This window comes from Mesoplodon bidens, assembly GCF_964165515.1.
Source record: "Mesoplodon bidens genome assembly, chromosome: 20".
NCBI lineage: Eukaryota > Metazoa > Chordata > Mammalia > Artiodactyla > Ziphiidae > Mesoplodon > Mesoplodon bidens.
Window position 1 is genome coordinate 24195827 of NC_138181.1, and position 24868 is coordinate 24220694.

A 24868-nucleotide genomic window follows, 5' to 3' on the forward strand; every position below is an offset into this window, starting at 1 on the left:
GATTTCTCTTATCGGCCACGAGTATAGACCCTATCTGTAATTACCCACTCCTAACATCCGTGTAGACTTTGAAGTGACTTGGGGCCATTGGTCATATTTCCTCCTTCCTGTTCTAATGTTTCTATGTCCTTATGGGTTTTTTTGATGGCTTCTTTGACATAGAATTCACATGCCATATAATCTATCCATGTAAAGTATACAATTCAATGGTGTTTGGTATATTCACAGAACTGCGAATATACCACGTCACCACAATCTATTTTTAGAACATTTTAATCACCCCAAAAAGAAACCCTCTACCCATCAGGTGTCGCCTCCCATTCCCTCCCAGTCCCCTAGCCCTAGGCAACCACCACCCTGCCTGACGTCTCTATGGATCTGTCATAGAGACATTTCATATCAATGGCATCACACAATATGTGATCCTCTGTGGCTGACTTCTGTCACTTAGCCTAACACTCTCAAGGTTCATCCATGTTGTAGCACTTACCAGTACTCCATTCCTTTAGTAATAAGAGCCAAAGAATATTCCAGGGGATGGATATACCCTATTGTATTAATCTATTCTCTGTTGATGGAATTTGGTGGTTTCTACTTTGGGGCTATTATTAACAATGAATATTCACTTAGAAGCTTCTGTGTGGACATACGTTTTCATTTTTCTTAAATTCGGAGTGGAATTACGGGGTCACATGGTAACTTTTATGTGTAACATTTTGAAGTCCTTACGTTCTTTCAACCTTTTTATGATTAAAAATTCTTTCACACTGTAATTTATAAAATAAAGGTTTCTTAAAATCCTCCTCTCACCTCACAAGAAAAGCCACTGTTAACAGTTGACTATACATACCCTCGAACTTTTTTCAATGAAAAAACTATAGAACGTATAATTTTTATAATTTAATTATTATCACATACACGGCATCACGGATTTTCTGGAGCTCACTCTTGTTGCTTCACGGTCTGTCTTGGACACTGTTCCACACCCACGTGGAGAGAGAACATGCAGCTCTCTCTCACAGCCACAGGTCCAGGTGTACTTTCATAACTGGCAAGAAATTCCTATGCCAAATATGTTGAATAAGGGCCATGTCTCTGTGTCACCTCATTTTGTCCCATATATTCCACGTCCCTGTAGGTGATTTTGTTTCCATGTATTCAATGGCACATACCTTTGAGGACTCCATGTGTTGGTGGGTTTACAAAGAAATGGGTCGAAGGAGAGAAATTACAAATGGTACTTGACCTAACCCTGACTAATGTCAAGAACATATAAAGCTGAGTGGGTGGTGAGCATAAGATGGACTTGATCTACCCGTTGATAACTAGATTATTTCCTGTTGGTTGTTCTATTCAATTATAAAATTAATATATGAATACCTGCATAATTATAAAATAATATTTTCAAACGAGGTACGTAGAAAGTTCTCTACCTCCCTCAAGCCTCCTCTCTTCTCCATGCAATTTTAATAGGTTAGTGTTTATCCTTCCAGATCTTTTTCTATTTTAATTTAAATTTTTACCTACCTATAGTGTGGTTTTTTCCACAGACACAGTAGTATACACATTAATTTGTGACTTTTCTTTTTTTACTTAACATTACATTTTGTAAATCTTTCCAAGGCATAGCTACAGAGCAGTACAAGTGGAATTTTCAGTAGAAGAGGTGAATGTCTCACAAAAACTGAACTGTAGGAATTCCACAGTAAATTTCACACTGTCAGAGAAGAAACGGTCCTTTTATAAATAAACCAAAAAAATAATTTGGTATATTTAGGAGAGTAATCTCCAACACGAAACCACACTTTCATTGTGTGCACTAGGTACCAAGCACAACGCTCAGAGCAGGGGAAATATCAGAAGTACCTGCCAACCTCAGGGGCCCCAGAAGGCAGCTGAGCAGGGCAGCCACGCACGACTGTGCAAAGGGAAACAGCCCCTCTGCAGATGGGGCTCCCTGAGCAGGTGAGGGTGGTCAGGGAGCATGGCCTCATCTCCCATTCCATGATTCAGAGCGGCAAAGACACACACCAGCGTGGTGATACCTACTTTGGGCCGAGTGTCCACGACATAAATGAAGTCGCTTCCTGGACTGGCCTTCCTGATGGCCTGGAGCATCTGCTCGTCCTCCAGGCACCGGGCACTGAAGCCAGACAGGGGCTGGCTGCTCCGGCAGATGGAGACCTGGGGGGAAGCAACGCGGCAGCATCAGGCAGCAGTGTGATGGCACCTCCCTGGAACCCTCAAGCCCATCCCCACAAGGCCCCCCAGTTCACTGACGCCCACCACTAGCTCGTAAAAGTATCAATGCCTTCTGGAAACCGAGGTTGCTTTCTTTCTAATTCAAGTCAAGAAACCACTACATGGGCAAGCAGTGCAAAAAGTTTCTCTGTGTAAGAAATTAGGAATGTGTAAGGATGTTTAGGTGGGACCCAAATTATGAAACGTAAAGCCAGTTAAGTATCCTGCTTTCCTCTTCACCACTACTGTTTCATCTTCCTGCCAAAGTAGAAATATAAAGTAAGTAACTATTCTACTAAAATTTATAAAAATTATAAAAGTGACTTCTTTAGTGTTTCCATCATTTACTAACCCATTTAGAAACATCACAAATACCAAAAACCAATTCTAATCCTAAATGGGGCAGTTTTCACGGTGATGAAGCCCAGGCTGCTGCTAGCTTCTAAGGACAGCAGGCATGGACCTGGGCTGACCAGGTAAGTTAGAAGCAAGGTCTTTCTGGGGAATTGATCTGCATTCTATTCTTCGATTTCCCTACTCTGCGATTCTAAGAGTACAATACACCACGGCCCTGGTGACGCAGTGGTTGAGAATCCGCCTGCCGATGCAGGGGACAGGGGTTCAAGCCCTGGTCCAGCAAGATCTCACATGCCGCAGAGCAGCTGGGCCTGTGCGCCACAGCTACTGAGCCTGCGCTCTAGAGCTTGCGAGCCACAACTACTGAGCCCACATGCTACAACTACTGAAGCCCACACACCTACAGCCCGTGCTCCGCAACAAGAGAAGCCACCACGATGAGAAGCCTGCACACCACAACGAAGAGTAGCCCCTGCTCGCCACAACTAGAGAAAGCCTGTGCGCAGCAACCAAGACCCAACGCAGCCAAAAATAAATAAATAAATAAATTATATATATATATATATATATATACACACACACACACACACACACACACACACAGCAGCATAAACAATATATACATAACAGCATAAACATTTCCCTGAGTTATTAATAGGTGAGTATAGCCATAACCTCACAGCTGTAAAACTTATACTTTTGTGGCAAAGTACTTTTTATGGATTTAGATTTATTTTAACATTTAAATTGAACTCAAATCACCAAATACAATCTAGGAACGACTCTTCTGAAGAACCTACACTGAGCCCAGGCACCCCCTGTGTAAGAGGATGCAGGCAGCCCCCCAGCTCGGGGCAGGCTGAGCAGGGAAACCTCCCCTGAAAACAGCCGTGGCCCAGCCCGTTCAGGGCGCCTGCATGCAGGGCTTCGTCCTGGAAGCCACTCCAGCTCTGAGTCCAAGCACAGCTTAACTGTCCTTAAAGCCCATGCCAGCACTCCTTAGCCAGGGTTTGGGTTTCTCCAGAAAAGGAGAGCTCTGGCACTCCTCGCTGGGGAAGGCTTCTTACTAACTATATGATCCTCCAGCAGAGAAGCTCCCGGCAGCACCGAGAACTGCAGACAAGTAACCGGGCAGCTGCCCGAGGGTTCCACTACCTTCTGTGACAGAGGGGGGCAATTACTGAGGGGCTCCAGGAACTCTGTGCCTGCAGCCAGAATTCAGGGGGCCGGTGCCTGCGGAGTGGGAAGCAAAGCAAAGGGGCAAGAGGGGCTCCAGGGCTGCTGAGTTCTCGAGCTGTTGGCAGCAGAAGTCCAACCACAGAGTGGAGGAGAAAGGGCCCCGGGGGTCTGACCGTGGACGGGAGGCCGGCCAGCAGCAAGGCAAAGTGACAGCAGGGACCAGAGCGGGCTTGGGGACAACAGGCAAGCTGCACTGGATGGACAGAGAGTAAAGCGCTGCAGATGGCTCTCACTGCGCTCATCCAGGCTCCCGTCTCCTATGATGTGCAGAGGGGTCAGGTCAGCTGCTCTGACTGGAGCAGAAAACAATTCTGAGCTGGCTTTGTCTGGGCTGAAGAAATACTAATTAAGGACAGCTACCATCAGGCAATTTCTTAGATTCTATCAGAAGAGCTAGACGGGGAAGAGAACATATCTCAATGGGGAGAATTTGTCCAAGGAAGCATACGGCGCACCTAAACTCACTCAACTAGTGCAGGTCCAATCATGAAATGAAGCCGATTAGTGACAACTATTACTACTTACCTTCAGGCTGAGAGCAGTTTTCAGTGAAGGGTTAAGCCAGAACAGAGTTACACTATGAAATGTAGTCGATAAATTAAACCAGATGATTAAACAGACTACATGTTAATATTTTGTAGTTACATTTTCTTCATAATCTATAGATAGGCTCCAAACAGAACCCGTCACTGACTCAGTGATTGCTGGCACAGAGCTGTCCGCTTTGTAAAGAGTGGTGAGTGGTCTCTAAGTGCCCCATCCACCCTATACACGCCTCAGAGAGTCAAGACTGCTGAGAGAACCGCACCATTACCCGGCGGCATTTCTTACTGATGTCAGCCACCTGAGAGCAGAGGTAAGCCTCCTCAGTGGTAAGCTGTCATGAGAGCCTCATTTATAAAGGCTACTGATAATCTATAAAATAGCCAATATTTTTTGAATGCTTACTATGTGGTAGGCACTATTAGAAGAACTCCGTGTATTTTTATTTCATCTTCCCAACTACCATATACGGTAAGATCTATTATTTGCTCCATTTTATAGATGAGACAACCACAGCACAGAGAGGTAAAGGAACTTGCCCAATGTCACAGAGCTTGGAGTTGAATCCAGGCAAAATATTTCCTGAACCTGGATTCTGAACCAACATAATACAGTGCGCCCATGTGTGTAAATAAGTCAAAAAGCATGAGACAGGGCTTCCCTGGTGGCGCAGTGGTTCAGAGTCTGCCTGCCGATGCAGGGGACACGGGTTCGTGTCCCAGTCCGGGAAGATCCCACATGCCACGGAGCGGCTGGGCCCGTGAGCCATGGCCGCTGAGCCTGCGTGTCCGGAGACTGTGCTCCACAACGGGAGAGGCCACAGCAGTGAGAGGCCCGCAAACCACAAAAAAAAAAAAAAAAAAGAAGCATGAGATAGAATTAAGAGGCAGGATTCAAAAAGATGTGGCTTTTAATCCAAGGTGTGTTCTCACTTCCTATATAATCTTAGGTAATTTACCCATCATCTCTGAACCTTGGTTGTTCTCATCTTCAATACAGGGATAATAATAACACCAAAACTACAGAGTGTGATGAGGTATATAACACTCCTAGAACTATGCTTAACACACAGTAAGTTTCCATAAACATTATTTATAAAAGAGGGGCAAGAAGGTCTCTATTTTTCTTAAGGAAAACCGCCTCTTTGGAAATCTTTCAGACTTGGGCTTCCCAGAGATTTGGGCTGTGATTTTGGGATACCATGCTATTAATGATTGAAAGCAGAACTGCTTTCTTAAAAGTAATTAAAAGATTTAGTAAGAAAGAACAAAGGATACAGCAGCTTCCAAACACAAGTGGCACTGATACATCTCTAACTGTGATCTACAAAGCTGTTGAACGGTTTGATATCCAAAAAGATTCTGGGTGGCTCTATATAACTCATGTGTGGTGTAAGGCCTGAAATTAACATTACGTGCCGCCCTTAACAGCTGGTAAAATCGGGAGGGCCTCAAATGGCCAGCAGCAAGCTCCCCTCCAGACTCTGCTCCCGTGGATAAAGTCCCCAGCTAAGCGACCCTTCTCCCAAAGGACCAGATGCAGCTCCTTCTCATCCCAGAGCAGTGGGTTTTGCTCCCTGCCAGCCCATGGAATTACTCAAACCAGCCAATCACATGCTCCCCTGGGAACCAGGGGTCCACTCATCCTCCTGAGACGACAAAGCCTGCCTCACACCATCTCTGCTTGTTCACTCTGTTCCTGAGTGCAGCCTTCCTACAGCCCTGCCCGGCATGCAGTGCCCTCCTCCCCTGGGCAGTGGGCACGTGTAACTAATAAACCACCGTCAACCTCATTTGTCCAGTGTCAGATGTCATGTGTTCAGTCAGCCCAGTAAACCCTAGGGCAGGAATGCTGACCTCACCAAGGGTGAACAGGAAGTGATTACAACACCATGTATGATAAAAGCCGGTCCAAAGGTAATTATGTACCCTCGGGGGGGGGGGATTTGTATCAAAGGAGTCTCAACGGGGCTTCCTGTTCATGACATGAGGTACATGTCAAGCTTTTTCTTAATCTAATCACCAATTCCCACTACCCAACACTGGCCAACTCATCTCACCACCAAAGTCTTCAGGGCTCCTTGGGAACAAGGGGCTACATGAGGAACAGAATTTAACTAGAAAATGTGATATTCTTATTCCCAAGCCTGAGTTCTAGTGGGGTAGGAATACATACTCAAGTCTAAAAAGTCTAAAATCACAAAAAGGAAGAAAGAAAGGTCCGCAAACTTAGGTACTTTACAGCTGTTGACTTTTCACGGAAGATGCCTGGTTTATGTGTGGGTTTTTCTGAGCAACAATAGCATGAAATACTGCACTGATATTTCCTGTGTCTCCCACCGAACCACAGAAATCCACCTTCGCTAATGATATCTCTAAATACCCCTGGTCACCTTGGAAGGATTTATATAATTAACCTGGATATTAAAACCTGAGCGATGTTATAAAACCACAAATTTGATCGTATTCTACCTGAGGCATAGATTTTAGGTCGTGGGTGTGGGAGAGTGGGCATGCATGTACATGAAGTATTTCCCTGGGCAACCAGATACTTTAGCAATGCTTGGAAACCTTTTCTATCTTGTAAGAAGAGCTAAAACTTAAAGTACTGTTTGCTTTAAAATTTTAAGTACAGGAAATCAATTATTTTTAACTAGAACTGATGGCTGTGTGAGTTCATTTCCGGGCTTGGAGACCAAGTAAAGAACAGCGCACGAGAGCGGGAATGCGGTGATGAGGATCTGACGTCAAGAGGCCAAGAAGCTGGTCTCTGTGGCCTAACTGCTAAAAATTCTACCCTATCCTCAGACATTACATGTTTGCCCTTTATAATACTCACACTGACAAAAAATCCCTTTTCTCAAGAAAATCAAAACAGAAGGAAAAGAAGTAGGAAAAGAACTAAGCTCACTTTTAAAATACCCAATCCATACCCACCTCTGACATAACAAAAAAAGATTCTCCCTCCCTCTCCTCTCTTACTTCTTTATCAATGGATGCTACAAAAAAAAGTAAATGTTACTGGCATCCTAAATTCAAAGACAACATCATGAAATTCCACATCCCTTCTCATCCCAACATATTTTTTTATTATTTTTTTACAACTTTATTGGAGTATAATTGCTTTACAATGGTGTGTTAGTTTCTGCTTTATAACAAAGTGAATCCGTTATACATATACATCTGTTCCCATATCCCTTCCCTCTTGCGTCTCCCTCCCTCCCACCCTCCCTATATCCCATCATTTTTTTTAAAAAAAGAGATTCACATCTTCCTTTGCCTCTCACCATTGGTCCAGCTCTGTGTAGGCTGAGATATATTTGGAGTCAAATAATACAGGATATTAACGAAATACCTGCCTTCTTTAGGCCATTTCAGAGCAGTGAGTGTAACTGAAAATAAGACCATTTGTATCCTTTCAATTAACAGACCTGACACTGCTGAGTGACTATCTCCCTTCAAAGTAGGGCACCACAGAAGGCTACATGCTTCACTCTGGCCAAGTTGGCATTGCTCAGTGTATTTGTGGAAGCCTCCTTTTAAGAGCGGACATAGATCCTGCCCCACGCCCTGCCTATAGGTGCACGCACGGCACACACACTCACACACATCTGTTGCAATTGTTTATAGTTTGGGATTAAAGTCAAATGAGGCTATGTTATCTCACTTGAAAACCAAACGTTTTCGCCTGGCTAAAGTCACACGACCTCTAAAGCAGGTAACAAAGATCATTCTTGTCTCCCCAAATGTGTCTTCTCATCCTCCACAGAACTGGAATCACAGTTTTTAGCTGTGATTTACATGGTTACCCACAGGACTGTCTTTTCCCACAGGCCCTGTGCAGTTCTGATCAACAGGATAGGAGCAGCACCATCACACGGCAGTTTTGGGGAGCCTCCCTCCGAAAGCAGTGAGGGCACCACTGGGCCCCCTTCCACCTGTGGCCGCGCGGAGGTCACGGCTGGCACTAAAGTCACCTCTCACACCACGTGATGAGGGCGACACCCCAGGGCTGGCAGAGCAGAAAAGTGCAAGGAGCTCGGGTCCCTGAGGGCTGAGTGGCGCAGAACCAGGACACCAGGCCCTGACTGCCTACCTGGGGAGGTTTATGTGAGAGAAAATACAATTCTATCCTATTGAAGCCACGGTTACTTATGGTCTCTCTTAGTTGCAAACAAACCTAATTCTAGCTTTTACCAATATTATTTTAAAAAATCAAACTCATTCTCCATAAAGAAAGATTTCTTATACCGAAGATACTGAAAAAACATATTTATGTTCCATTTAAAAAAAGAAGAAAAAGAACGTGCCACAGCTTTTAGGGGCTTTTCTAAAATAGGCATTCCAGAGGCTCTTCAGTACAGAGCCTCCCAAGGTGACCAGTTAGAAGAGAGGACGGCGCTCACTCAGATGATTACGGTTAGGTGTGTTGTGACCCTTTCCCATTCCTTTATTGTCAAATAAACACGGAAGGTCAACTTCTACAGGAGATAAGGGTTTAAGCACAGTGGCGTTGTGTCATGTCGTACCACACACACAGCAATATCCACATACTTCAAAAAGAATTCAAACCTACACACACAGCAGAAGCCCCTGGAAAAGGCCTGTTTATGATAAAAGAAGAAAAGCAAAGCATGAAACAAAAGCATGCCTTGAGACTTACGTGGTTATCTTTATGGTAGTAAGAAAGGGCAGGAAATCGCCGTCTGCTCCGGAATTTGGAACTCCCCACTATGATGTGTGCCGTGGCCGTTTTGGGAACGTACAGTTCAGTAGGGTAAGAATCACAAACCTGTTGTGAAAAGCACAAGGGCATATTTTAGGCAATCTCGTCATGCTTTACAAACGGCCACCAGAAATTCCATTTCACTGGGCTTACAGGTTGCATATTTAAGTTTTCTTAACCAAGTTACAGAGCCACTTCAGAGAAATGGAGTGCTGGTTCTAAGAAATCACAGTGAAGCAAAGCAAGACACCCTTTATCATCCTGCCCTCATGCGTTGCCCCTTCTCTCCAAGGGCTCTTTGTGGGAGGTAAGACAGTGACAAACGAGCATTTCTTTCATCGAAAAGGGACAAACTGCAATTCTGCATCCTGGCAACTGAGCAAACTTTAGCTGCCTGTTTAAGATAGCCTGACACTGGAAGACAATGTCCTAAGATGCCAGCACCAGTGGTGACCTCCTCAGGGCACCTTCCTGTCCCTGGCACACCCTCTGTGCGCTCCTATCGGAGGTGACAATCAAGCCAACACCGTCCCCAGACATCTCCCCAAAGCCCACCCACACTTCAGGGGCCGACCCAATTCCTCTCCCCTGCGCTCCCACCCTCCACCACACATTATGACAACTTTTTGTTTCTTACGTGACGATTTTAGAAGTGGTAAGACATGATTTACCCTTTCTGTGCAGCCCTGGCCGTGATTTCCCCCAGTGGAAGCTCTGGCACCTTGGAATGGTCTGGCAATTCTGTCAGAAATCAGGGGTTTAAAATCTAGCTCCAGGGCTTCCGTGGTGGCGCAGTGGTTGAGAATCTGCCTGCCAATGCAGGGGACATGCGTTCGAGCCCTGGTCTGGGAGGATCCCACATGCTGCGGAGCAACTAGGCCCGTGAGCCACAATTACTGAGCCTGTGCGTCTGGAGCCTGCGCTCCGCAACGAGAGAGGCTGCGATAGTGAGAAGCCCACGCACCACGATGAAGGGTGGCCCCCACTTGCCACAGCTAGAGAAAGCCCTTGCACAGAAACGAAGACCCAACACAGCAAAAATAAATAAATAATTTAATAATTTAATAATTAAAAAAAAAAACCCTAGCTCCAACCTACCAACTTCATGACCTTCAAGAAGTCAAACTACTGAGCACTTGTTATTCTCTAAAACTGACACGGAACAGAAATGACATCCCCCGGGGCTGACACAAGGACACCCATGACGAGGCTCTTCATCAACCATGAATTCTGACAGAAATGGGAATGGTGGCAACAGTAATAGTCGACTTGTTGCTCGACACATACTTTGCTTTGATGGCAGCCAATCCATCCTTTTGCAACACGAGGACGGTTTAGATGGCAGTTCCTGAACTTTGTTTATTTCCTAGAAGTCAAGCACCTCCTTGGGCGCTTCAAGAAGAGTCCTCAAGCAGGTGCAGCAGCAGGGGAAATGTGTGTCTGCACATCCTCTAACCATCCCACCCGTCCTACAACTCACGGGACCGAAGGGAACGAGAACCCGTCACAAAGCTCACATCAGTTATTCTGTGATGACGCCTCCCTCGCCTGCCTTCCTGCCTACTTTGTACTTTGCTTCCAGCCTGGGCACCGCATTGAGCAGGAGACAGATGGGCCACAGAAGTGAAGTTCCCAGGCCCAGAGCATTTCCCCAACGGCATTTTAGGCAAGATTACCAAAGACGTCAACGTGGGCTCTGGCACCGAGACAAAAATCCCAGACCAAGAACAGATGGTCCAACCTACTTGGAACCTGAGATTTTACTGGAATTACTGCCCACAGACACTACACTTGCTTCCCTGCAAATCTGGTGTCAGGACCTCTCTGGAGTCAGGCAGCCAGAACATTATACTACACAGACCACACCTGTGCATCTGAGTTCAAGAGACATGTACTCATTGCACCAGACTTAACAACGTTTTCTTAAAATAGCAGTTTTAAAAAGGAAATTGGTAGGTTTTCAGTAAGTTCACTAAGTCTCAGTAAGTTCAGTAAGTTAAAACAATTCCTGCGTGATATTTTTTTAATTAATAAGGGAACGATTTTCTTTGTCCTCCGCCAAATAAGCCTGCCTGGAGCGCCTGCATGTCTTGCTTCGCCTGGCCAAGAGGAACCTTTTTTGATAATTCTTTCATTCATTCAACAAGTTGTTTTTATTTTAACTGAAATATATTTAACGTATAACACTGTATAATTTAAAGTGTAAAACATATTAATTTGATACATTTGTACATTGTAATACAATTGCCGTTGTAGTGACAATTAGCACCTCTATCATGTTACATAATCATCCTTTTTTTTAGTGGCTGGAATCATTAAGTTCTAGTTTCTTAGAAGTGTGATGATTATCATAGAATACTGGTGTCTATCAATAAATTTTTACTGAATACTTATTATGTGTCAGGCATTAGGTTAGGTGCTAGAGCAGTGATGAATAACAAAAGATTTACTGGTCTCAAGGAGTTCACATTCCCAGGAATCTTTGATCTTTGTTGCCCTGGTTACAACCTCCCAATACATGTATTTACCACTGCAGCATAGTATCCATCTGAGGGCCAGCCAAGGCTCTGTATTTACTGAGGACCCATCACTGAGTTGAGCACTTTAGGGCGAGGGTTAGTTGTCAGGAACTGAGATATATCTATAAAGACAACGGTCTTCTTCAACATTTAAGACCTCAAATTTATTTCAAGGAATTTTTGATGTAATGGGGAGAAGAAAAGGGGCATGAGCAGCATGAAATGATTTGCATATGCATAAAATAACATAATACATAATACATAAACTATAGCTGTAGAGAACTGAAATGAACAAGATTTTTAAAAATTACTGGTTTGGGTTATACTTTCAATTTTATTCCAAGAGAAACAGATTAAAAATTTAACCTAGTAATGAATGCCAATTATTTTATTTAAAGAAAGACAATTTTAAGAGTTAGGTGCAGGGCTTCCCTGGTGGCACAGTGGTTGAGAGTCCGCCTGCCGATGCAGGGAACACAGGTTCGTGCCCCGGTCCGGGAAGATCCCACATGCCGCAGAGCGGCTGGGCCCGTGAGCCGTGGCCACTGGGCCTGCACATCCGGAGCCTGTGCTCCGCAACGGGAGAGGCCACAACAGTGAGAGGCCCGCGTACCGCAAAAAAAAAAAAAAAAAAAAAAGTTAGGTACAGAAAGGAAATCTTAGCTTAGAGAGTTAGATTACCAGAAGCAAGTGTCTTATAAACAGGGATAATAGCAATGCTGATAGAGGTGATGGTGATAATAATTAGCCTGCCCAAGACCACATGGAGAGAAAAGGGCAGTGCTGGTTCTGGAACCTGCGTCTCTGTGCGCTATGTATGGTGTTATTTCCACCAGGGACAAAAGCTTCTTCTCCATCAGATGACATCACTAGCCCCACTTACATCAAATAACTTGTGAAAAGAAAGAAATAACTCTTATGAAAGAAGGGAGGAAAAAGTAGAGGTTTTTCTCAACCATGAGGTTAAAAGCAAAAGTAACGGATGATGACATAATCCTCCCGATGGACTAACAGTCAGAAATATTTTGATAGAACCAACTTTTATTATATTTTTTAACTGGTAACAAATGAGGGTTCATCATCTTTCTCCCTATTTCAATGATATTCGTAAAATCAGAAAATCCCCTAGGTTTTCACCTTTTCTGTTTCAACACAGTTTGTTGATTGTTAGTTTGGGTTTGCTGTATATTACCTTTGGAAAAAAAATGCTGAGTAACTCATGTTTTGCAGTCTCTATACTGTAGGACTTAAGCAACTAAATGTGAGTCATGTTTGTGGTGCTAAGACCAGAAGGAAACCTCATCAAAAATAACAAGAACCTGTGTTTTCAAGAAAATATTATTCCACAAGATGTGCCTTAGCCTCATTTTCTTCCTCACCCAAGGGTGTGTCATATTTTTTTTTAATTTTAAAAGGAAATCCAATTTTCTTTACTAAACTTGGATTTTCCTGCCTTTCATTTCAAGGCTAAAAATTCACTGCAAAGGTTGGCTTTAGCATGGGAACAAACTATTACATCAGCCAGATACTTTATAACGACTGAGACAAAAAGGACCCAAATGTCCACTCACAGTGTAAGATTATGATTGTTAGATTTAAGAGTAATTACAGAGAAAATTCAGCATCATGAAAGTGGCCATTCTATCCCAAATAATCTGTACATTCAATATATCCAGAAGAAGGATGTGGAAGGACCTGACTTGTAGAATATCAAGATTTACTATAAAGCTATAATAATCATAATTAGTGAAAATGTAACTATGGAAATTATACAGTGTAAATTGGGACAAAGGTTAGAGAATAGGCCAGGATTTTTTCTTAAATAATATGCTAAAACCATGAAACAAAATAGGAAACACTGACAACTCAAAATTTCTGAGGATTAAAAGATACTCTAGGCACAGTACATAAATTTCTCCTAAGAGGAGATATTTGCAACAGCTATAAATGACAACAGGGCAATGTAAAGAAAACCACACTGAGATCTATTTCACACCAATTGGCATTTTCTCAAATTTAACTTTTTGATCAGTTAATAAATTCACATGGAGGCTTCCCGGGTGGCGCAGTGGGTAAGAGTCCGCCTGCCAATGCAGGGCACACGGGTTCGAGCCCTGGTCTGGGAAGATCCCACATGCCACGGAGCAGCTGGCCCCGTGAGCCACAATTACTGAGCCTGCGTGTCTGGAGCCTGTGCTCCGCAACAAGAGAGGCCGCGATAGTAAGAGGCGCGCACCGCGATGAGGAGTGGCCCCCACTTGCCACAACTAGAGAAAGCCCTCGCACAGAAACAAAGACCCAACGCAGCCATAAATAAATAAATAAATAAATAAATTCACATGGTTATAAAAATAAAACAATACTAAAAGGTGCACATGCTCACCCTTGTGTTCTATTCATCCCATTCCCACCTACTTTCTAGGTTATCACTTTGGGGCAATTACACATCCATATGAACAAGTCTTATTTTTCTCCCTCTTTTTTAAAATAAAAGGTATGACACTATATTCATGATACTGTGCCTTGCTTTTTTGAACCTAACAATATACTTCAGCGATCTTTCCTTATCAGTAAATGGAAATATCCTACATGTTTTTAATGGCTACACATTAATTTAATTATACAAATAGACCCAAAATTATTTAACTGGTCCTCTATTAAAGAAATTTGGGTTTCTTCTAATACATGCTTTGATAAACAACGCTTCAATAAATAACTGTGTACGTCACTGTGCGTTTATGCTAACTCTTTAGAAGAAATTCCCAGAAGTCTGCTGGGTCAATAAGTAGGGATACCACCAAACACTGTAAATACCAACTGTTGGTAAGTCTGTGGGGTAATGAGAAATCATATCTTAGATGTGTAAGTCCATGCAAACACTTTGGAAAAGAATCTGGCAATAATGGGACTTCCCTGGCGGTCCCGTGCTTAAGACTTCACCTTCCAATGTGGGGAGTCCAGGTTCAATCCCTGGTAAGGGAGCTAGGATCCCACATGCTTCGTGGCCAAAGGACCAAAACATACAACGGAAGCAGTACTGTAACATATCCAATAAAGACTTTTAAAATGGTCCACATCAAAAAAAAAATCTTAAAAAAAAAAAAGAGGGGGCTTCCCTGGTGGCGCAGTGGTTGGGAGTCCACCTGCCGATGCAGGGGACATGGGTTCGTGCCCCGGTCCGGGAAGATCCCACATGCCGCGGAGCGGCTGGGCCAGTGAGCCATGGCCACTGAGCCTGCGCGTCCGGAGCCTGTGCTCCGCAACGGGAGAGGCCACAACAGTGAGAGGCCCGCAAACCGCAAAAAAAAAAAAAAAAAAAAAAAGAATCTGGCAATATCTAGTAAGGCTAAAATCCACATACCCTCTAACTCAGAAATTCTACTCTTAGGTAGAAACTCAAAATGTACTATGAGTCATATATAAGCCAGATAACGGCTTTATTTGAGATGGTAAAACAAAAGATAGAAATAAAAGAGAAAGAATAAATATAAGTTTAAACTTTGGTATATTTGTAAAATGGAGTATAAGACAATAGTGAAGAATGAGTGAACAAGAGCTATAGGTTTCCACAGTTACTAACTTCTTTACATCTTGGACAGTTAATCTGTCTCTGCCTGAGTTTCTCCATTTGAAAGCAAGGATAATAACAACACCTACCACACAGGACTGCTAACATTTTTTAAGCTTCTAGAACATAGCCTGGCATGTGGTAACTATTATACATGTGTTTGTTAAATAAAAGGAATCTCACAATTACAACTTGAGTGAAAAGTCAAGTTTCAGTAAGCAACATTCAGCATGATACCGCATACAGAAAGTGTAAAACACGCATGAAAAAATACTACATGCTGCTACTTACAAACGTAGAAACGTTATAAATAGAAAGGAATGACAACACCCAATTGCAGTCAGTGACCCTGGAGCAGGAAGTGATTTGGAGGGAATATTAAGGAGGTTTAACAGCATTGGCCATGTTTGTTCTTACATAGTATGCAGGTCCCTGCTGTTCATTTCATTATTTTTCAAAGTTTTGTGTAGGTTGGAAGAGTGGCATAATAAATAAACAGCTGTTTTAAAATGAAGAATAATCAATGGAAGAAAGCAGTAAGATGTATATTTCCAAAATTATCACAGGCAAATACAAGAAAAAAGCTATCTAGCTATAGATATGCAAAGGGGAAAAACATGACTAGTAAAACCACAAAGCATAGTATCTAGAACAATGTCATAGATATCAGTTACTGCAAAATCAAAATCTAACCATACCTAATTTGAGAAAAAACAAAACATTCCATCCTAACAACCCAAAGGTAACTACTGTTAGATTATTATTATTTTTAATTATTATTATTATTATTATTTCCCTGTGGCATGCGGGATCTTAGTTCCCTGACCAGCGATTGAACCTGAGCCTCAGCAGTTAAAGTGCCAAGTCCTAACCACTGGACCGCCAGGGAATTCCCACTGTTAGATATTTTTTAAAAGGAGAAAACATTCATATAGGATCACCGAAAGTAACGGGATAAGTAGAGCTCTACCAGGCAAATTCTGACAAGAAGAAGAAAACAGTAGAAACATAATAATACAGAATAGAATTCAAAGCATTCACAGGAAAAAAGGATATTTTAAGTTGATAAAAAGCACACCAAGCAGATGTCCTAAACCATTATGTGCTGGACAACATAACTTCAAAAACATACTGCAAACACTTTAGAAATGTAAGGAGAAAACGTCCAATCAACAATCGTAATGGGAAATTTTTACATACCTCTGTCAGAAATCAAGTGAGCAAAGGAACCAAAATAGCATAAGAAACTTAATTTAGATGGAGACAGAATTTTATACCCAAATAACAGAGAATATACATTTTTTCCAGACTCAAAACATTGATAAAATCAAATATTGATAATTAATTAAATATTGGGTGTTTTATGAAGATATAAATCTTCAAAAAATCCCCAAAGTTCAAATCTTACAGGTCACATATACTGCTTGCTATACAAGGGAACAGAAATTAACAACCAAATACTGATCAAAAGCAAAAACATCAATGGCCTGCCTGCTTGAAATCTAAAAAAAAAGATTTAAGCCTCTTATGCCTTGTAATTGGTCCTGGGAATTTATCCTAAGAAAATAATTTAAAATATGGGGAAAATCATATGAACAAAGATATTACTCCCAGAACTATCCATATAGCAAAAATTATGAGTAATCTAAATGTCTAATAATAGGGAACTATTTAAGTATATTATGATCATTCATGTGATGGAATGTTACACAGTCATTTAATTACTGATACGAATACTGTCACAATATAGAAAATCCATATGGTAAGGTGAAGAAAGTAATCAGGATTCAAAATATGCAGCCAGAAATGGTCAATTAAGAGTGGACAAGATATAAATGGTTGGCATGTACGAAACTACAATTCAAGAGATGAAGGTGTGAAGATTAAATTGAGAAATCACTTACCCCACTATCAAGCTGTCAAAAGATTTTTAAGAAATATACTCTTTAATGGTGAAGGTACAAAGACTCAAGCATTCTCCTACACAACTGTTGAGAATTTATATAAATTGGTACAATCTTTCTGTAGTTCTTTTTTTTTTTTTTTTCTGCAGTACGTGGGCCTCTCACTGTTGTGGCCTCTCCCGTTGCGGAGCACAAGCTCCGGACGCGCAGGCTCAGCGGCCATGGCTCACAGGCCCAGCCGCTCCGCGGCATGTGGGATCTTCCCGGACTGGGGCACGAACCCGTGTCCCCTGCATCGGCAGGCGGACTCTCAACCACTGCGCCACCAGGGAAGCCCTGCAGTTCTTTTTGATAATATGTACAAAAATTTGAGTAAACCTTTTGACATACAAATTCCACCTTTAGGAATCTGTCTTTAAGAAAAAGACTTTTAACATGGGCAAAGGTATAGCTACCAGAATGTTCTCACTATGTTATTTGAAATAGTGAAAAATAATAATAACCTAAATGTCTAAAAATTAGAGATTAGACAGATAGAATATGATATAGCCATACTATGTCATATTATATAATGTTTTAAAATGATATAAACTATATTTATTGACAGGATAACACTCACAATATGCTATGTGAAGAAAAGCAAAACACAAGGCATATGTAGTATGATTCCACTTTTGTTGTATATATTTGAACGGCTCCTTTGCCCTGACATTTTCCCATTGTAAACAATGAAATGCATTACTCACGTAAGAAAAAAGTTATTGGACTATGCAGATGAGAAAAAAATTAAGAAGAAATTTAAAACCTTCTAGAAGAATGTTAGGGCAATGGGATGCCGGCTCTTTTCTCTTTTGTAAATTCTCTGCAACGTTCTTATGTACTTTTATTACTGGAAACACTTTAAAAATTCACAGGGACACCAACGCTGATTTGAAAGCCCACCCTCGGGGAGAAGATGGAATTCACTCTGCCCCTCCTGCTTCGCTGCATCGCCCAGTCCCTTCTGTAAGTGCAGACATATTTCTCCTCATTTCTCTAGGGAAGGCTCTTGGTGACCCTGTGTACCAATCAAGAGTCCAGTGAGCACAGAAAGGGCTCATGCCAAGCTGCCAGCAGAGCCTCTGTGACTCCCCAGCCATCACTCACTGAGCTATAAAAAGACTGGCTGGGAGAAGGGAGGTGCTGGCCCTGAGGCCCACCGCTGGGCCTCTCCGGGTTTCCACTCCCTCATCCATTAGAGGGGATGTTCTCTGGGGTGACTGTTCAAACTTTCTGATTCTAGGTGCAAGTAGGAAATAGAGCCAGCTATAACCAAGGGAGACTTGGGAATCCACACACCTGTACCCACAGAGAGCTATCAAAATTAAGGAGATCAAACAGAAGTCCTGCTAAGCTATGTGAAATCATGGTTTCATTTGGATTAAGTATCTGCATTTCACCAAATGCCTCCACTCACTCTGTAATCTCTATTCACATCGCTGAGCTGCCAGTAATCATTAGGGAGGCCCATTCGCTTGTACTCTTCACTGAGATCGATCAGCATCCAGCCTTGTTCCCTTTCTTCTCTATCCAGCTTGGGGTTGAATGAAAAGCAGTATAACTCCTCATATTTCACTGCAAAAAAAGAAAAGGGGAGAATAAAGCCAAATCAAGCCAAGTCAAAGCCAGAATCAAATTCTCCCAAATGCATTCTGTCTGGGCTGGAGAGGCCAGCCTAGCTTCTCACCCCTCGGGGCTCTCCCAGGGGTACCCTGTCTCTGAGGTGGGTTCACCCACCTCTTCCCAACAATGACAAGACCTCAGGACAACTGAACTTAACTTTGCAAGAACTTCTTTTCTTTCAGGAGCATGGCCTTCCCCATCTTGTTTTTTTGTTTGTTTGTTTGTTTTTCTGATTTGCTTTTGAAAGCGAATATATTTTCAGACCACATAAAATATGGAGATTAAAAAGTAATTAAGAATATATGTGTACTTACAATAGCTAAGACACAGAAGTAACCTAAGTGTCCATCAACAGATGAATGGATAAAGAAGATATGAGATATATATGTGTGTGTATATATATATATGTATACATAAAATAGAGTATTACTCAGCCATAAGAAAGAATGAAATATTGTCATCTGCAGCAACATGAATGGACCTAGAGATTACCATACTAAGTGAAGTAAGTCAGACAAAGACAAATATATGATATCACTTTTATGTGGAGTCTAAAAAATAATACAAATTAACTTATTTATAAAACAGAAACAGACTCACAGACATAGAAAACAAACTTATGGTTACCAAAGGCGAAGGGGGTACAGAAATTAGGAGTATGGGATTAACAGATACACACCACTATATATAAAATAAACAATAAGGATTTACTGTAGAGTGCAGGGAACCATATTCAATATCTTGTAATAAGCTATAATGGAAAAGAATCTGAAAAAGAATGTATATGCATAACTTTGCTGAATTCCTGAAACTAACACAATATTGTAAATCGACTATAGTTCAATTTTAAAAAAAAGAAAAAAAAGAACATACATATTCCTTAGAAAACCAGAACTCAAATTTGTTTATGTATGTGGAGCTCAAATTTGGGATGGCCTCTCAGAGATACACAGAGGTCAGGCCACTGCCATGTTCTGATGCTCAAACAGTGTTAAATGACAAAACAGTTGAAAAAACTGTGGAATATATTTAAATGTTTGCACTTGAAACACTTGAACTTTTAACAACTACATAAATGTCAGAACTGTACTGTTCATACAGTATTTACAGGATTCATTAAAAAATATCCATTCATAGTACATGGCACCCTGTTCATGAGGGGCAAGTTGAAGGATGTGTGATGACAGTCTTCTTTCAGTTGTGCCAGGGCACCTCTGACTTCATGCATCACCTTTTATGCTTGTGAGGCCAGGCCCAGCAGCCATCCCCAGCAAGATCAAGGATTTGGTTTTCTTGCTCTGGCCTTGCTACACTGAGGGAAGCAACTAGGCCAGCGCTGTCCAACAGAAATACAGTGTAAGCCACATAGGTCATGTAAAATGTCCTCGTAGCCACATTAAAATCGTAAAAAGAAAGTGAAATTAATTTTCACAAAATATTTTATTTACCCCGTATACCCAAAATATCGTTCAACATATACGGAATACAAAACCTATTAATTGTATACATTTTGCTTTGTACTGTCTTTGAAATTCCATGTGTATTTCTCACCAAACAGCACAACCTAGTTCAGACCAGCCACATTTTAAGCCCTCGATAGCCCCGTGTGGCTAGGAGCTACCTATTGGACAGTGCAAATCAAAGCATTTCTGGTGATAATAAATCATGGTTGATACTCAGTGAACCCTTGTTTCATTCCAGATTCTGTTCTGATTGAATGTACTGACCCATCTAGTAAGCATCATGACAGGTCTCCTTGCACAGATGAGAAATCTGAGGCAAAGGGATGTTTTGCAGCGTCCCCAGGGTCACACAGCTAGGAGGTAGGGAGTCTGGCTTTCACCACCACGCACTCCACCCGCCCCCCCAAGGCAGACCCTTCTCTCTTCTCCCCAGACAGGCCGCTTTTGTATATTTTCTTTCCAACCATCCCCTTAATCTTCTTTTTTTTTTTTTCAACAGAATTCTTCCTCCTTACAGTTTTCTTAGATCATCCCATATGTTCCTTCATCTGTCAATGGCGCTCAGCATGGACACTTTAGCACTCCTAAATGTGTGTCTGGAGGCCCAACAAAGCATCTCACCACCAGCAAAAGGCCGCAATAATACACAGGCAGCCTAAGGTCAAAACTCAAGTTTCCAGCTTCTTCTGATTACTACTGAAATGACTCATCTACAAGGATGATAAGATAAGGGTCATATTTTAAGTACCAGACTTCTGAATTAGACATGCACTCTTTCTTGTAAAAAAGAAGCGAGAAGACTGGGGTTTATCAGTGCGATAAGCGATGTCTATTTCAGTCTCTCTCGATGTCATATTTCTAAATTTGAAAATTGAGCATACTGAGATTTCAACAAAGAAAATGCACACATACAGGTACATGCACACGCACACATACACACACTCACACACACACAGCACAGACACTTCCAGTAAAAATGGTTTCTTGTCATCTTAGCACGTTGAGCAGACAGCATATGAAACTGACATCCTGTTCTGGGAACAGTCGTCTCGACACTGACACGTGTTTTCCATCTCTAAGTACCATTTTCATGACTCAGGCTTCTGACATCATAATGTTAACCACAAATGCAATTTGTTTAAGATGCCAAGAGAATCTCTTGAGAAAGCCTCCGTTCCTTCAGTGAAAGAAGAGCTAAGGAAGATGGGGTAAAACGGAAGTTAAATTCCATTTGCTAAATGCCTACAAATAGGTTTAAAGGTAGAAGAAGAAAACCATTCTATGACTACTGATAGTTTGCTATGTATGGGCCCATTCTTGTTGCCCTTGGGAAGAGGTGAGGAAACTGCACATAAATTAATGCAAGCATAACTTGTCACCGACATTAAGAACATCACTCTTGAATTGGGAGACATCAGAATGGGTTGCCACTGAAATAATGAAATTTTCTCTTTCAGTTATTTTTAAGGAAAAGGGTGATCAACCATACCTTTGGCCCAATTTACCTAAAATTCTACATGCGGGCAGAGAAACATATTTTTGTCAGTCAAAGCTCAGTCTTGTTAATGTGGGCAAGCTTCTTACCCAGAGGCCAGCCCAGGAGAAGCCCTCAGCTAAGAACTGCCTACTCTGAGAAATTAAAAAATACCACTAACAAAGATCTAAATTTTACTGACTATTTCCCATTCATAATGTTTTGTTCCCCTCATCTCCATCTCTTGCAAAGTACATAGCAGAATGTTTAGTAATCAACATTATTAAGATAAGTTAAGTAAGGTAGGTAAATTAAAACCAAAAACAACCAAAGTAGGGCTTTGAGAAATCTCCGGTCTTTACAGAATCTGAACTGAGAGAAAATACTGATGTGCTTTGGGAAGGCCAAATCCCTGATTTTCCACCCCCTCTTAAAACAAACACGTTAAATACTCCACTGGCTTTTCACATCGCAAAGTCTAGGCCATCACATCCAACATAAAATGCCTTTTGCTGCTCGTGGCCTGGCACCTTCAACAGGGGATGCATTGAAGGCTTCGCCCCTTGGGGCCTAGGAGGGCACAAGAGCTCCTCCAACAAGAAGCAAACCCTCCGCATGCCTTTGGACGGTGGGGAGCAAACTGAATGTGCACCTCTAATTAAAAAAAATTTTCAGAAAAGCTTATGTGGAAATCATTCTAGCACTTACTTTATTTACCTACCTAAATCATATAACTGCTAAGCAAGGGCAGACTTCTATTTAGAAAGAAAAATGGCAATTTCTCAAATACTACATTAAACTAAGAATGAGTAGCATTTTGTCTATGGTTCTAAGAAGGCCAAGTCAGTGCTTCAGGACTAAGTAGAGGGCATGAGCTCCACCCAGACACAGAGACACACAGATGGGACTGACTTTATCTTATTTTAGCATCATTGCTCAGCGCACGCCTTAACACAGGGAAGCATGTGTGGCTGCAATCGATTCGATACCTACTGCTCTCATCAACTCCTTCCCGCTCAGATAATCCCACTTTCTACTCCTGGAGAAGATATGGGCCGTCAAGTGGAAACTCTTTCAACCTGGAAGCACCAAGCCCACAAATGGCCTTGTCTCGGCATCTAACCTCTGCTCCGTCCTCCCGTAAGAAAGGAAAGGGTGTTCATTCCACCAAATAGAGAGCCTTTGGGCAGAACAAAGCAGTTAGGAAAACAGAGAAAAAACATGGGGGCATTCTCTCTTATTATTGACTAACTGGGAAAAACCGAGGGTAATTTATACTAAAATCAAAAGTACTGGGGCTTCCCTGGTGGCGCAGTGGTTGACAGTCCGCCTGCCGATGCAGGGGACACGGGTTCGTGCCCCGGTCTGGGAAGATCCCACATGCTGCGGAGCAGCTGGGCCCGTGAGCCATGGCCGCTGAGACTGCACGTCTGGAGCCTGTGCTCCGCAACGGGAGAGGCCACATCAGTGAGAGGCCCGCGTACCGCAAAAAAAAAAAAAAAAAGTACTTTAAAAATCGAAAGGAAACTTGTAACAACCAATGTAAAACCTGAATACTACAATTACATTATTGATTGTTAAGCAAATTTTTTAAAAATCGAAAGGAAACACAAACATGAATTAGCATCAGCAGAATGTGAAGGATGAAGAAGGAAAGGGAAAAGTCACCAGCAGTCGCTGGAAGAACACAGAGGTTTAGAACCCAAAGTAAGGAAAGTTAAATTGCTCTACATGCCCTAATGAAGTCAGGCAACTGAAAATAAACGTAGTTGAAAAACCATTTAAAGAGGGGTGAGAAGATAACACAGCTATTAATTGGATTTTGCATATTAAAAAAAAATGAGGGGGCTTCCCTGGTGGCGCAGTGGTTGAGAGTCCGCCTGCCGATGCAGGGGACGCGGGTTCGTGCCCCGGTCCGGGAAGATCCCACATGCCGCGGAGCAGCTGGGCCCGTGAGCCATGGCCGCTGAGCCTGCGCGTCCGGAGCCTGTGCTCCGCAACGGGAGAGGCCACAACAGTGAGAGGCCCGCGTACAGCAAAAAAAAACAAAAAAACAAAAAAATGAGAACCTTCTTGTCTATTTTGAACAAACAAGTGCTCGAAGTAAACATCAGGATTGTGGAAGCTAACACTAGTAAAACAGGGCTACTGGACCCAGAGATTAGTATCGTCAATAAAAAGGAAACTGTGACTGTAAAAATTGCTTGAGTGGCACTGACTTAGATAAGAACAGTAAAAAGTTAAATTAAGCAAATTAGACTATATCAAGCCTGAGATTTTTAAAAATCACAGTAAACATGCTGAAGAATTAGGGACTAAGATGGGCTGAAAAAATACTGCAATTTAATAAAAAATGGGAAAATAAACAAAAGAGATGGCTTAAATATTAAAGGGCCCAAGAACACTACAGAGGGAAAGATCATTGATACAAAAAAATAAACAGCAGGAGGCTAATTAGAGGGAGCAGAAAAGAAAGAACATGGGAAAAATGGAAGCCCTCTGAGAAACAGGGGTCTTCAAATCAGAAAAATGTGTAACCTTATTAGTACATCAGATCTACAGCATTAATTTATTCTCATCTGAGCCACAGCCCTATTTTAACTTATTTCTTTACGAAGAATTAAAGAGCTTACTGGACTTGGCTACGTTATTTTTTTGCTGGGATCTTTTAGAGTCCATGACCAAATTCTGACCAATCTGAATTCATATGAAAGACAAACCAATAACATCTAGGCAAATTTTTTAGTCATTTGATTTACCCATATCCCAGAAATCGTAATTCAGTGAAGACAGACTCTCCAGAGCTTTGAAGCTGTCTCCTTCACAGGCCTTGACTGAAATGGACTCCCAAACATTTCTCCTTTTGTTAAAAAAAAAAAGTGTCCTCTACAGGACCTTAGCTGTGCCCATAAGGGGAGCTGAAAACACATGATTTGTGCTGGTGACCCACCACAATAACCCCAGAGATGGATATTGTGCTGCTGGAATTCAAAGTCATTTACACACACACACACACACACACACACACCCCTCCCCCACACACACACACCCCTCCCTCCCAGGACCTTTTACAAATTACACCTTTGCACTCCTCAAGGTATTGCAGAAGAGGGGTGTGTGTGTGTGTGTGTTTGGTGGGGAAATGACTTTGAATTCCAGCAGTCATTTCCCCA

The 24868-nt window shown here is 42.1% G+C and overlaps 1 protein-coding gene across 4 annotated transcripts in view; it reads right to left on the reverse strand.

The window, feature by feature from the left end:
* The window catches only part of MTMR7 (myotubularin related protein 7), a 103271-nt gene that overhangs the window by 32510 nt on the left and 45893 nt on the right, over window positions 1-24868 (reverse strand). For all 4 annotated transcript variants that reach the window (XM_081220713.1, XM_081220714.1, XM_081220715.1 and 1 more), the window contains 3 exons: window positions 18553-18710; window positions 9043-9171; window positions 2050-2184 (listed from right to left, as the gene is read on the reverse strand). In XM_081220713.1, the coding sequence (XP_081076839.1) occupies window positions 2050-2184; window positions 9043-9171; window positions 18553-18710 (422 nt within the window). The remainder of the gene's footprint in view (window positions 1-2049; window positions 2185-9042; window positions 9172-18552; window positions 18711-24868) is intronic.